Source organism: Aptenodytes forsteri, unplaced genomic scaffold (genome assembly GCF_000699145.1).
Source record: "Aptenodytes forsteri isolate BGI_AS27 unplaced genomic scaffold, ASM69914v1 Scaffold426, whole genome shotgun sequence".
Classification (NCBI taxonomy): Eukaryota; Metazoa; Chordata; class Aves; order Sphenisciformes; family Spheniscidae; genus Aptenodytes; species Aptenodytes forsteri.
Window position 1 is genome coordinate 581,337 of NW_008794010.1, and position 14,316 is coordinate 595,652.

The 14,316-nt window shown below is 41.3% G+C and overlaps 1 protein-coding gene across 1 annotated transcript; it reads left to right on the forward strand.

Annotated features, from left to right (window-relative positions):
* Nucleotides 1-2,497: 2,497 nt before the first annotated feature.
* Nucleotides 2,498-5,549, forward strand: EIF1B (eukaryotic translation initiation factor 1B; the record flags this gene model as incomplete). Its single annotated transcript, XM_009290471.2, has 3 exons — nt 2,498-2,677; nt 3,386-3,487; nt 4,079-5,549. Coding segments are annotated over 3 exons (327 nt in total), but the record flags the coding sequence as incomplete, so codon positions are not given.
* Between the last annotated feature and the right edge of the window lie 8,767 nt (nt 5,550-14,316).

The following is a 14,316-nucleotide window of genomic DNA, read 5'->3' on the forward strand; positions in this document are numbered from 1 at the left end:
CAGTCACCCCTCCGGCAACCCCACCCCGGGGTTGCGGCTGCCCCCGCCGTCCCGTCCTCGGCCCGCTCTCCGTGCTGCCGCCCCCGTCCCCCGGCATCGTCCTGCCCCTGTTTCCCGAGAGCGCCCGGTGCGTCTGTGCCCCCACCACCCCGCGGTGACATTGAAGCCGTTGCTGAGCGGGTGTTGCCATCCCCGGCGCTGCCCGCGTTACTCTCTAAAGACAGCTCTGACCGCTCGTCCTTGTCCTCCCGTGGCGCTGGCCTCGGGACGTGCGCTGTGTGTGCATCGGGACGTGCGCTGTGTGTGCAGCGGAGAGACACCGGCTACGAGACTCATCTCCCTCTCTGTTTCCTCCCTGTCCGCTCCCGTAGGAGGTGCTGCCATGTACTGTGCTCTGACACCTCATACTGCGCTGTTTGCCTGAACGTCTGGTAGCACCCCAAACTGGGCTTTTCTGTCAACTCTGCAGTCCCAAAGTTGTAATCTTTGTGGGCAGAGGGAGTCTAGGGTGGAGAGACACCGGCTACGAGACTCATCTCCCTCTCTGTTTCCTCCCTTTCCGCTCCCGTAGGAGGTGCTGCCATGTACTGTGCTCTGACACCTCATACTGCGCTGTTTGCCTGAACGTCTGGTAGCACCCCAAACTGGGCTTTTCTGTCAACTCTGCAGTCCCAAAGTTGTAATCTTTGTGGGCAGAGGGAGTCTAGGGTTCATATCCTCTCCTAAGGAAGGGAATCATCTCCTCGGTTACAATTGCTCGGTGATTTACTGTGTCTTATCCTTACCAAAGTCCTAAAACCTGATATATGCCCTGCAAAGGGTATTGTTTCTACAGATTGAGCTATACAGATGGTAGGTCATTTCTCTTGTATTAGCAGGGAAGTTTACTGTGCTGGGCCATGGTTCTCCACCTTCCTTATCTATAGGCAACAGAAGTGAGCAAGTCAACACTTTATACGATAATGTTGTCAGGCTTTTAGTCTCAGTTTTGTCTCTAATCTTCTGCACATATAAGCTATATGAGAAGGTTATGTTAATCATGATTTGGGAGCTGATCCTCTGCTTAGGAAGGTGCTGCCCAAAGGATTTGTTTGAAGTAATCCGATGTTAACACCTACAGCGCTGGCTTAATTTTCGACCTAGAATCCTAAACTCTGCCAAGTGATCTTCATGCCCGAGTCCTCTTTTTCTTTCACCTTTTCTTTGACTGAAGCTTTCTGTTAGTGTTTGCCCCGCAAGGTGTGGGGCACAGTGAAATTCAGCATGTTTTAACAAATGCCTTAATAGAAATTAAGCCAGTCAAGCTTCCCAGTGCTGTACTTCTTTCCTGTGGTGCTTGCATCCTCATGATGCTTTCAGTGCCTTTAATGCTATTGTCATTCTTGTTTCTATAAAGGTCAGTCTGTCTGCAGCTGAACTACTTCTGTTCCTATTTCTGCTGAAGTTTTACTCTTTTGGGGCATTTGTTTCGATGGATGGCAAAACTTGATCAGTGTTTTGGATGGAAGTTTGGGAAATTGTTTCTTGCGTGGCTGTTGAACCTACACTTTCTGAAGATCAGACTCTTCAGTATGATTCTGATTAGTATCCAAAAATTACTTGTGATTTGTTTAAAAAAAATACTTAAAGTACTTCATGCTTCAAGATTTATTTGGAGCTACTGATTAGGAAACTTGCAGAGCTATCCAATTTCTTGATAGAGTGAGTGTTAAATGTGTTTTTGTGGAGAATAGAGAATAAGGAGTATAACCTAGAAACCACCTTCTTCCTAAATGCCTTCTTGTTTCACCTGTGCTAGGTAAATTTAAGCTTGGAAGAATTTGAGAACTGACCTTTCTATAGTCAAAACCTAAATGAATTTTGTTACAATTCTTGCCTAAAACTACTGACTGGCAGAGGCGTCCTGGTTTACAGACAGCCTCTGACATCTGTTAGTGTCTGTTGCTGTGTTTTGTTTACATTAGTAGCCAAGAATTAGATCCACGCCTTAGAATGCTGGTAGTGTGGTAGTTGTCATGGTATAAGACTTCTGTCTGGACTTGTAAAGGAGTGTGTGTACAACAGCTTTTTGATTTTTTTGTACTTATCAGTTGATCTGGTAAAAGATACGACTTCCATATCTCACTTAAAATGCATGTGGCTGTCTAAAACTTAGGTGCATTTGATGTTCTCTCGGAACCCTGTTTTCAGGTTCAGAGCTTCAGGATTTACAGTTTGCAATAAATAGTGAAGTAAATTGATACTGTAGCTGAAAATTGTTTATATCCGGGAAGGCACTGAAGAAACTGGATGTGTGATAGTTGAGAGTGCTACGCTGAATTAGTAGGCTAGTGAGACAATACAGCTGTAGAAAAAAGTACTCTTGATTTTAACAATGTATTTTTAAACAGGGAGAAAACAGCAAGATTATCCCCTAAATAAAGCTTTTTGTGAAGTGAGAAACTTACCTGTTAGTTTTTGAGCTGGGGTGTTTTCCTTTGTGGGAATTACATAAATCTTTTTTCCTCCTGCAGACCCCTTTGCTGATGCAACAAAGGGTGACGACTTACTCCCGGCGGGGACTGAGGATTACATTCATATAAGGATCCAGCAACGAAACGGAAGAAAGACACTAACAACTGTTCAGGGAATTGCAGATGATTATGACAAAAAGAAACTTGTAAAAGCTTTCAAAAAGGTGAAGTTGCAGATTTGATTTAATAATAAAGACATTATATAAAGGAGTATGATAGCTTTTAATACTAAGTAACAATATTTGTTTTATTTCATTCATTCCAGTGCACATCACTTTCATATTCAGGTTGATCCCTTTCCCTGTCTTTCTCAAAACTCTATCAGTGTCTAGTGGCACTGATTTTTGCTAAAAAGTTAAACGTTTCTTTCCTATAAAGAAGTAAATAAAATATATTCTGAATGTTTCATTAAAATTTCACAGATATCTGGCTTTGTTGATGTGAAGAATAAAATCAGTTTAAAGTAGAACTGTTTTTGCATTCCTGCTTCTGTCATAGCTGGGTTGCTGTTGAAATAGAGATCTGGAGTTTTGCCAGGATTAAAATATTTATTTTAAAATAGTGTGGAGTTGAAAGACTGTATCTTATGACTTTGTTTTCCATTCTTGTAATGAGTGTTGGCCAGTTCCTTCTGCACGGTAGCTAATCCTGTCTTTGCCTGAATTTACCATCAGCAGCTTAGTTTGTGTCTGTATGCATCAGCAGATATATTCCATTTGCTCTCAAAACCAGTGTAAAATAGATCTAGCCTTTGCCTTGCTTGGCATCAGAATTTAGTAAGCAGCTTCTGTGACAAAATTGTGCTGAAAAGACTTAGTAAGCAAAATCATGACGTACATCAGATGCCTTACAATATGAATGTTTCTCTCTAGAAATTTGCTTGTAATGGTACTGTGATTGAACATCCTGAATACGGTGAAGTTATCCAGCTTCAAGGTGACCAGAGGAAGAACATTTGCCAGTTCCTCTTGGAGGTGAGGGACTGCAGATAAATATATAAACCTCTCTGGAAGCAATAGAGTGACAGGTGGCACTGATGTTAATTAACCAGCTAAAGACGTCCTCTATAGTTCCTTTGTATTTTGAGTCAAAAAGTAAAATGACACTTGCAGAATGAGAGTAAAACTCCCCTAAGAATGAAAGCACTGTAGAATGCATTTACCCTGCTACAACATACCACTTGTTCTCTGGCAGTGCAGCTTGAGTTCTTCATTTGTAAAATCAAGTGTTTGATGCAAACCATAATTCTGAGACTGAAAACACTATAGAGGAAAGTGTCTTTCACCACTAGCTTACTGATGCAAATCATGATATAGAGATGTTACGCTGTCATAGAATAAGTGCTAGGACTACAGAACAAGTCAGATGTCTGATAAGATTTTGGGTTTTGTGTAGTCAATTCTTCTTCTTGGCCCAGAAACATTCTGGAAACTAGAAAACTGCTTTATTGAGTATATCCTGTATTGACGTTTCTTTAATCAAAGTATAAGATTGTGGTAACTTGATATCACTGTAATATTCTAAGCATGTGAGCTTTACTGAAATATGTTGCTTTTCTCCTTTAGATTGGCATTGTCAAGGAAGAACAACTGAAAGTTCATGGTTTCTAAAATACCTGTACTCTTATGAAGAACCCTGCAGTATTTGGTCTTACCTAGCCTGGCTCTTCTGTGAAAAATGAATCTTTGCAGTGAATGGACTTCCCTGTTACCTGAACATTTAACATTTGATTCAGATTTGCATGACTGCGTGAAACATGTGGTGTGTAGACTAGAAACACATAAGAAAACTTCAGTAAGGTGGTAATGAAGACACTTGGGAACTTTAACACATTTCCAATGGAAATGTTTTAGCAATGATTGTTCAATTTACTACTCTCCACCTGACTTAAATGTGTGGGTTGTATGAAAATAGTGTGTGTTGTTGCTTAGAAATAAAAGTTTATTCATATATTTTCTGGGATATCTGAAATGCTTTAGCTTAAGTTTTAAACTAGCACAGCAGCCTTACTAAAGAATGGCTAAAATGTTTTGTGGCAAGTGTAGCTCACTGCTCATTGAATAAATTGGAAAATCTACATAATGAAGTATTAGCTAATTAATCAGTAGATTAGCTTGATGTGATCTTATCCTGTAGCTGTAAGACTAGAGCTTTGAAGTCTTTTGTGTAGGTGTGTCTTAGTAGCAGCATGATAAGACCTAAATTGTTTGCTGAGTAAGTAACTGGACCTTCTCTAAAATTTACTGCAGTGACTATGAAATATTAGTGTTAAGCATAGTATGACTAAAATAAGCTGTACTCCTTAAGGCAGCTATTACTGAGAACATGTTAAACATCTAGGTCTTGCATAGCACTCCCAAAACATTTGAAGGAAGTGCATGGGATTTTGTATCTCTTCTGTCACTGAGTGAAGGGGAAAGACAGTGAGTTAGCTTTTGCCATGACTGTGCATTTAATGTTGGCAAGCATAGTGCTTTAATTAGCTGGTAGTGTTAGCTGTGGAAGTAAGGAAGGGAACAAGCTCTACACTAACCTTTTTTTTTTCTCCTGGTGTGAAAAGTTTTGCTGTGACTAATGGTTAATATGGAGGGTTTTGTAATGGGGTTTGGGTGTTACCACAGAAAGCTGATTTAGTCTACTTTTCTAGCAGGCAATTCATTCGCTGTGATCTGAAGTTATAATAGGTTTGTTCCACCATGCTTTTAATCTGGTTTTAGTTAGCTGTAGGCATTTGGTATTCTGCTTTTAAGACGTGTCTCTTTACAGAATGAAATTACTTCATTTGGTGAAACATACAGATCTTATCTTCCTTGTGAGATAGACATGGACGTTTTCTCTGAAACAATTCAAAACATGCTGAGCTGGGAAACCATAAGAATAGTGGGAAAAGTTAAAAAAACTTCGTCATGTATTCTCTGAAAAGGAAGAAAGAGACATTTCTTTACTGCTAAGACATTAATAACATATTCAGAGAAAAAAGAACTGATGACTACCTATGTAAACATCAAGAATGGCAAAACTTTATTACTTTGTATCACCTGCGCCTATACTTTGTTTCCTGTTCAGACTTGCCTTTCTAAACAGAAATGCTCGACTTTAACTCACTTGAACCTTTTTCTTTAAGATTTCTGAATTCAGATGTGAACCTTTATGGCACTAACAACAATTACGGGAGCATTATAGAGCATTCATATGACAATTTCTTTCTCTGTCTGGTCTAGACAATTCCGCCTGTAAGAATCCAGTGTCCAGTCAATTCTCCACAAATTCTGCCTGGTGTTACAGATCTTAACTGTTCCAGAAAAAGGATGTTCCAGAAGATTGTATACTGTTAAGGTATAATGTGTTGAGGAGGAGGAGAAGGAGGAGGGAAAGCCTGCTGCAAAACATGAAACACCAGCATGCAGAATGAAAATCCAAAGAATAAGTCTTACGCAAGTCTTGCACATTAGCAGAATAAAATCACTGTACTGCAAGTTTACCTAGTCCTGATTCATAGATGCTAAAGTAATTAATCCTTTGGGGGTACGTAGCACTTAGTGATTTTCATTTTATCGAATGCCAGAAAAACTGACGTTCTCTCTCATTTAAGGCTTGTTCTCCTGCCCAAGAGGAAAACCAAGCAGTATCTTCTCCTATTTCACTGGTATTACATGAGTACTTCTAGTGGGTTTTTGAGATGGAGATTAACAAATGATTAGCAAGTCTCATGTGTTACTGAGTCAGTCTTTGTTTCACATGGCATTTGATTAACTTTTACTACCTAAGCTTGAGTCATTTCTCCATAGTCATTCTGCTTGGAATAAATAAGAAAAACCTTTGTTTTCTTTCTCCTCATTTAAAAGTCCTTTCTGATAGGAGGAACCTTGCAGTTGATAGGTGGCTTGGTTTTTATGCTCTAGTGGTGCTGCTTGTGTTTTGACCTTTGAAGGGCAAAATTAAAAGGAGAGGGAATAAGAAGTAACACATTTGAAGTTTAAGTAGATGAGATTTGTTGTGGCAACAAACAATTTAATCTTTGTAGAAGCAAAGCAGAAATTTTTGTCCTTGAAGTGTTTTAAACTAGAACAGTGTCTCAATAAGATTGTAACTAGCCTTGTTAGAAGCCCAAGCCTCTTTGCATGTTCTAGAGGAAAGGCTTCAACAATTTCATGTTTTATCACCTTACGCTGAAACTTCTTTGTCAAAGCTGAGCCTATTTGGAATATATATCCATGTTTCAAGAATGCTGAAAAACATGAAAGACTTTGGAAAAGAACTGTTCAAATTACTGCCATGAAAACCTGTTTTCACAGTGAAGGTTTCAGTCCTCCTAACTATTCCAAAATAGGTTAAAAAATGGTAAAGGGTGTGGCCCATAATTGTCGAGGCAGTAAAAGGGAGCTAATAATAGAAAACACTTTTAAAACGCGCTAGTAGGACTTGAGACTGGGCAAGCTCAGACTGTAAAGAGTGGTGGCTTCTTTTTGTTGGAATATTGTGAAGTCTGTGTCTTTCAGATCTCCAAATCAAGATTGCCTTCTTGGTGATATCTGGGCTTAACCACAAGCTGCAATTTGATGTAGGAGCTGCTGTGCATAGTTATATTAGGCTGTTGTAGCTGATTCTTTTAGCTGATACACCGGAGTAAGGTGTTGCATAAATAAATTCATTGAATTGTCTGTTCAGAACCTACATCTATTTAATGCAGCTATGAACAATGAAACCATTGCTTCCCAAATGGTGGTAGCAGTCCTTATTTGTAGAAGATGAGATTTAGTAATTTAAGTCTGTAAGCTGCTTACTTCCTCTTGTTGTGTGAATTATCAGACCCTTGACCTTCACCTGTGGTCTGCTAAATCTGACCATGTGTTTCAGAGATGAGTGTGAAGAGCACAACTGTGGGCAGATGAGCAATAATATTCTCAAGTGAAAGAACCTTTGAAAAGAATAGTGCCTAGATTGTGTGTGCGTACTGTTCATTGGTTCAGTGGCTTTGCTTAAATCTTACTTCCTGCACTACATTCTTGCACAGCCTAAATGAAAAGCATTTTGTTCTGGAGAACTTTTCTGGAGAGGGAGGAGGGAACCCCACAAAAAAAAACGCCTTAGGAAATAAGTTTATATATTAAGTCTGTTTTCATTAACTGAGATTCACCTGGACTGCAAGACCTCTATAACATTGTTTTTTCTGTTTCTGTATCTTTAAAAATCCTAATTAAAGTTCCTTGAGAGATTGGCATTTAATGTTCTAAATATATCTAAAGCCATTATAGAACTTGAAATTGTGAAGAGTTGTTGAAGCTTAAGTTTTAAATATTTGAAAAATTAATAATTAAGCAGAGATCTGCATTTTGTCCTATTCTGCTGTCCTGCTTATAATCGGTGTGCAGTTGCCCTAAAGATGCATACGGACAGATGTACCTTGAGTTCCAGTCAGCAATTATCTTTTCCTTAATCCTTCCAGAAGGTTCTAGTGTACAGGATCCATGTGTTACATCCTTATTTAAAGTGGCTCAGTAGTTCCTCTTACTATGTGAAAGTATGTACAAGATTGGTATTTAGTCAGTTAAAGAATGCGGGAGGCCTTTTTATAGATTACTTTGGGACACAGTAGGGGTTACTGTCACTTTCGTTGTGTTCAGTGTTGATTAGTGTCACTGAGTGTTCCTCTAATTAGTGTGCTACTGCCACTAGCAAAATGGAAGTGGTCTTAGAGGGTCATGTGTATTTAAGTATTAAGAATCTGCCTTCCTCCTAAAACTCTCCATACATCTATACTTGGTTTAGTTAGGAACATGTCTCCCATGCACAGCAACGTGAAGGTTACTTTCCAGTTGCAAGATCAAAAGCTCTTGAGATGAATAAGGAAAAATGACATAGTTGTTTTATGTCTGCTGTACAGATGCTTCATGCCTACTGTTTCCAGTTTACATTAAAAAAAAAAATCTCAAAAGAGGATTTGTACTTGGCATGCCTTTCTAATGTTTGCTACGTGCCTGTGATTGATCTCTATGAACAAGTCTTAACCTGTATTGAAGTATTGCTAGAGAGTTGAGACAACAAAGTCTTTTGAAATAAAATGTACCAATGTTATTTTATGTATGCTTTTCTAAAACAAATGGACTTTGCTATTATCAAGGAGGATTGGTTTTTTGGTGGAAGATAGAAGTAGTGTAATTTAATAGTGATGTGTGTGATCCTCTTGTAATCAGCTTTGATTTCTTCAAGAAATGTTATATTTCCTCTTTTTAAATTTTTACCATGATCTGTACTAACCAACTTAAAAATATTGTGACCTGTACTGGGATATCATAGCTCTAAAACAAGGTGATGATATTGGCTTGAGGTCTAAAATTTTGGGTAGAAGAGGATCATCTAATTTCTTGAATAAGCAAAATACACAGTGTTTTAAGATGAAGCCAGTAACGTGTGCTCAAGTTTGGTCTCCAGTATTTTAGAATGTCTTGAATCTGTGGAATGTGACAGCACATTTCTGAAATTAATTTGGGGTCTGATTAAAAGTACTTGCATATATAATAAAGGTTTTTTTCCATTTTAAGCCATCTTTGCTATGATAATGCAGCAAAAAACCCCCATGATCCAGGCTCAGTTCTCCAAGTTACGAGTAGCTGAATTCTGCAGTCATGGTTGCAAGTAGAATGGTCGTGCTCCTCAAAGACAGGATTCACTTGTCAGCTGTGTTTGTGGTCCCTCTCACTACTGGAGAAGGAAACAGCGCTGTTCCTACAGTACAGACAAACAAGCCTTGGGTATCATGACGGGACAGCTAACCCTGTGGAAGAGGTGGCACTGCAGGTGTTTCAGTAGCCTGTCCCCCACGTGAACTAGAAGGTTGCTCTTTTAGGTAGACCCAGCAAATGACATGAATGCACTGATGTGTAATCAGAGAACAGTTCTGCAGTAGAAAGGCTAAAAACGGTCCGTTCCCAAGAGTCCTGCTGGAAAAAATCTACTGAAGGGCAGCCCCTGTTGTAGGGGAAGCAGCCTTTAGCTACTCTCCAACAGAGAAAGCTAGATACTCGTGTGATGGGGGTACCTCCTGATGAATGATGGGCTACACCTCAATAAATGCCAGAACAGACATCGCTGGTATCAACACATCTGTACTTGGTAATGCTGGTGGAAAAGATGGCCCTGCAAACTGATACTTGTCAGTATCTGTACAATCCTTGTCAGTATCTTTGAGTTACACCTGTAACTCAAAGCCCAGATCTGGATTAGGACTTGGAAGATACAGAACAAAACCACTGTCTGGGTCCCTTTAGTAAATAGTAACCTGTAAATTAATCCATGCGTTACTCAAGATAATTTATATGAGTGAGAATTCAGTATGAAAACGGTCCTTATAGGCAATATTGAAAGAGGAGTATTTTCCTTCCTTACCTACCTTTCCTTTAGGTAAGATGTTGCAGTGGCATGGTGAAACTTTCTGATTGTCCAGTACTGGTTTTACTTCATAAAAAATACTGTGAACAGCACTCTGCTTGAAAGTAGCTGGGCCTGGAGTCCCCACCCATCACTGCCTCGCTTGCCTTGCATGCTGAGCTGTTTTTAAAGGGCACTGAGGGGAGGGACATCTCTTGGGGTCATCAAATTGTTTCATTTCTCCTGGTAGTAAAAGTAAATTCCAGTGCTGGCTTAAGTCACGCTGAAACTGGATCATCCTTCAGTAATGCTGTGGAAGATAAAAGGGTTTCTGCAGAGGACGAGAGGGAAGGAGGTGTCTGCATCTTGCTTCCAAGTAGAGCAATGCAGAGCCCTTCAGGTTGCCTCCACCTGAAGCCAGTCTGAGCGCGGCAGCACCTGCTGCCTTGTGCCTTGCACTGCACAGGAGCAGCTGTGCAATTTCCAGGTCCTAACTGGTTCTCATAGCAGTTCAGACTGGTAACACAGCTGGGTCTCTGACAATAAACTTGAAGTACCAGAGACACTCTGGTCATGGGATGTGATCTGGCCGCACAGAAGTGGACACCTACTGTGGGTCTGTCCCTACAGTCCTTCAATTACTTTTTGTCTGTCCTGGCAGCTTCAGGGCAGTACCCTATCTCTGAACAGGGAAAACTGCCAATTGCTGTGGAGATCTACAGGGAAAAAAACGCAAACAAACCTGTAAAGTTGTAGAAGTCATCAAGGCCAACATTCGGAAGATGACAAATGAGCATCTGAGGACACAGTTTTATACAGAAAAGCAAAAGCACCCTGTTGCTAGCAGCTGCATATTGCTGGATGAGGCTACAGGCAGTAGGAATGCAAAGGAAACGTGCTTCAAATGGTAATACCTCTTACATAGCTGTCTTGAGGCTCTACAGGCTGTTACGCAAAGGAGGCGGTGATGTGTTACTTGGAAATTTTTGTGTCCAGCCTGTATTCTTAGCTCTGTTTACTTGGTGCGCCCACTTTCCCCAATCACCTAAATTACAGGAGAAGATCTCTAATCCCCTGGTAGTTTCTAGTATCTGATTAGGTGTCTCAGTTTGATTTCAGGCTACTAATATTCACGTTGTTAAGGAACGTTTTCAAGAGGAAGGCATTAGGAATGCTTTAAAAGTAAAGCTTAGCTGAAACAACTGAATATAAGGAGACAACGTGAGAATCTTCCAAGTGCATGATTTGGGTGTTACATTTCTGCAAAGAAGCTATTAAAGTTGAAGCCTCTCTTACGTTACCTTTCCTGCCCAGAAGAGTTCTTGCTGTGTTTATTTCAGTGCCCTAAATCAGCCCCGAAGCAGTGTTGTCTCCCAGGTCCCCATGCAGAAGGCACAGCATGGGTTGTGTGAGCTTTCGGAATGCCTGCTGCAACTGGTGCCGCTCTCGTGAGCGCTGGGAACATGCGAGCTGTGCGTCGCTGCCCCAGGATGGGCTGCCGGCTCTGGCTGCTGAGCAGCACTGCTGTGTGATGGAAACAGCAGAGGTGGCAAAAACAGAAACAAAAGGTTTGGCTTGCAATTTCTACTTTCTGTAGTGGTTCAGTGATCTGGCAAAGTGGCTGCTGGGAGGAAAGGGATGGACTTTTTTCCAGTTCCTTCGCAGTTACATATCAAGAGAAATTGCCCTGAAGTTAATAGCCTTGGACAGATCGTATTTGCAGGATCGCATCTTGTACTGCTGATATTAGCAAAGCATCCACTGACTTTTATTTTTCAAAAGTTCACTTGACCTTTACTTCTTGACAGTTTTTCCCGTTCACTGAAATTTGGGCCTCAGCTGGCACAGCTCCATCTGATTGGACCAAAAGAACTTGAAAAACCACCAGTTTGCCTCTGTCCCCACCCTCTCCACGCCGTTTTTCCATGTGAGCAGATTTAAATACTTTGGTTTCGGACATACAAGCCCCTGGTGCATGTATAAGCACTTCTTTTGATGTCTTCTCCTTCTGAGAATATGTTCCATGTTTCCTCCTGCCGTCAAAGAGACGTGGTATTTTTGGGGGTTCTCCAAAGGTCCAGGCATGAATTAGCGCAGGATTCTTTTGTTCTCATGGGTCGTGAAGAATTAGAAAGTCTAAATTTACAGGGGGAAATCCAGAGCAGATGCAGATCGTACAGTCACACGAAGTCTGTTTTGAAAGAGCTAGCCTATATGTTTCTGCATCTTTGATGTGATGTATTACGCAGGCACGTAGTATGTTTTCTACCTAATCGTGCTTGGCTGTTCCTGGCTATGCTCTGGAGGTAGCCTGCCTGCCACTCCAGTAAAGAAATGAAGGCACAGCGGATAGACTTGCTGCTGCTTTGGCTTTGTTCCTACAGGAACAAGCTGTTCGACACCGTGGACTCAAGTCTGCCATCGAGCCAGGCTACAAAGCAGTCTAGGTGGAGACACCGTTCCTTCTGCTCCACTGCCTGCATCCATCGGTTGTGTCCTGCCCTGCAGGTAAGATCTCCAGGTCAGGGCCCGTATCATTGTCCTATGTGGGTGAAACACCAAGCACAGCGACTCTCCAATTCATGACCAGAGAACTGACGTGCAAACGTAATAAGTATAGCAATGAGTAAATAGTAGATAGATACAGCTACACGAAGCAACTTGCTCGGTCGTTTGACCCTAAAGTGTTTCTGTCCTCATGATGACATTTTCCCTTTTCACGTGCTTTGTTTTTAGTGATGAAATGTCTTCATCTTGCTTGCATTCTTTGTACCAGAGTGAAATGTTATGTCAATCAGCGCCACGTCTCTGTTAACACTTTATGAAATTAATGCTAATGCACATGAGCTGAGGAATGGCCCTTGGGGAGTAAGATGCCTCAATCCTGCAAAACATGCGAGACGCTTTTCCCCTGATCTTAATTGCAATTGTCCCTTCAGCCATTGGCTTATTTAAGGTCTATAGGTTTGTGTCCATGGTGCAACTGAAGTTTTACAAATAGTTATTGGGAGATTACAACAAAAGATTTTTAAAAATACAAATTCTGCCATGGGAAAAATTTTTTAAGTTTCTTGGGGGGAGATAGGGGACTCCTGGCCTTTTTTTTTCAAAAGCAATTAAATAATGGGTCTCTATCAAATAAACCAGTTTTATCAGCTTGAAATATGTTTTAAACAATGCTTACGTAAATGGCCAGCTTGCTATTTCCAGTCTGTATCCCTAGATGTCACTGTAAGACAGTACCTGCTGAAAGTAGTGACACTGAAGCCAGGAAAAATGACTGTAAAGCTTAGATGGGGGAATGCAGAGGGGAAAATCTGGTAAAATTCCCAGGTGGTTGCAGGCATAACCCCGTGTGAAACTGTACCCCAAATTTCCTCTCCCTGAGAGGGAGAGGATCTGAAATCTGTCCTTAGATGTACCCCTTCCCTACAGGGGCTGCACATCATCAACGGCTCATAGCTCAGTGCATGCTCACTGCAGAGCCCTGTTCAAGAGGTGTGAGGAAGAGAGTCCCAGTGTACCACTTCAGAGAGAAGAAAGAAATCTGCTGGGAGAGGCAGGAGCCGACAGCTATGGCTTCCTAACAGGCGAAAGTCAGCTAATGGCAAAGTACCAGGGAAAGAGGCAGATCTGCCAATGTGCATCTCCACGGTTTCCACCAGCTAGCGCTGCCCCTCCTGACAGTGAGCCAGTTCTGGGAGGTGAATTGGCAGGAAATTATTTGCTTTTGGGTGTTAAGGAGTTGCTTCTTGTCCACTTAGTTGTCTGAGTTTGCAGGCTCAGAGAAGTGCCGGTGTTGGGTCTACTGGAGCAAGGTGGAGGAGAGGAGCTTGATGCACATCTTTACAGGGGCAATGGGAGTGACTGCATGACATGGAAAGAGTTGTAAGGAACCGGTATTGAAGAAGCTGTTCAAAACCATGGCAGAAGCCAGAGGAGGCCCCTTTAGGGATCAGAATTTTGTATGGCTGATGGTCCTCTCCAGTGCCACCCCAGGTTGGCTGGGCCCATAAGGGTATTTGGGTAGATCTGGGTATGGATAATGCCTGGGGCCCCATTCCTCTTGGAAGAGTGTAAGAGTTGGAAGCAGCCCCTTGAGATGAGCTCCTCGAACACTCACAACACTTTGGATTTCAGTGGGTATTTTGTTCATAAAAGGAGGCTGAAACCCATTTTTAACGTCTATAGGATCAAAACTATAACTAGCTTTTATTAAAACTGTCACAGGAGAGAAAAATGCTCTGATTTGGTGAGTAAGTGTTGGAAAGTACTTCTAGGACTTTTGCTAAGAAAGGATGAAAGTTGTCACCACGTGATCTTTCAGGAAGCTAGTTCTTTCCTGAGCTGAAATTGTACAAAGCATAATTTCTAATTCAGCACTCGATTCAAATGCTGTTATGAGTCAGTAGCAGTCTTTCTCTTGACCTTAGCG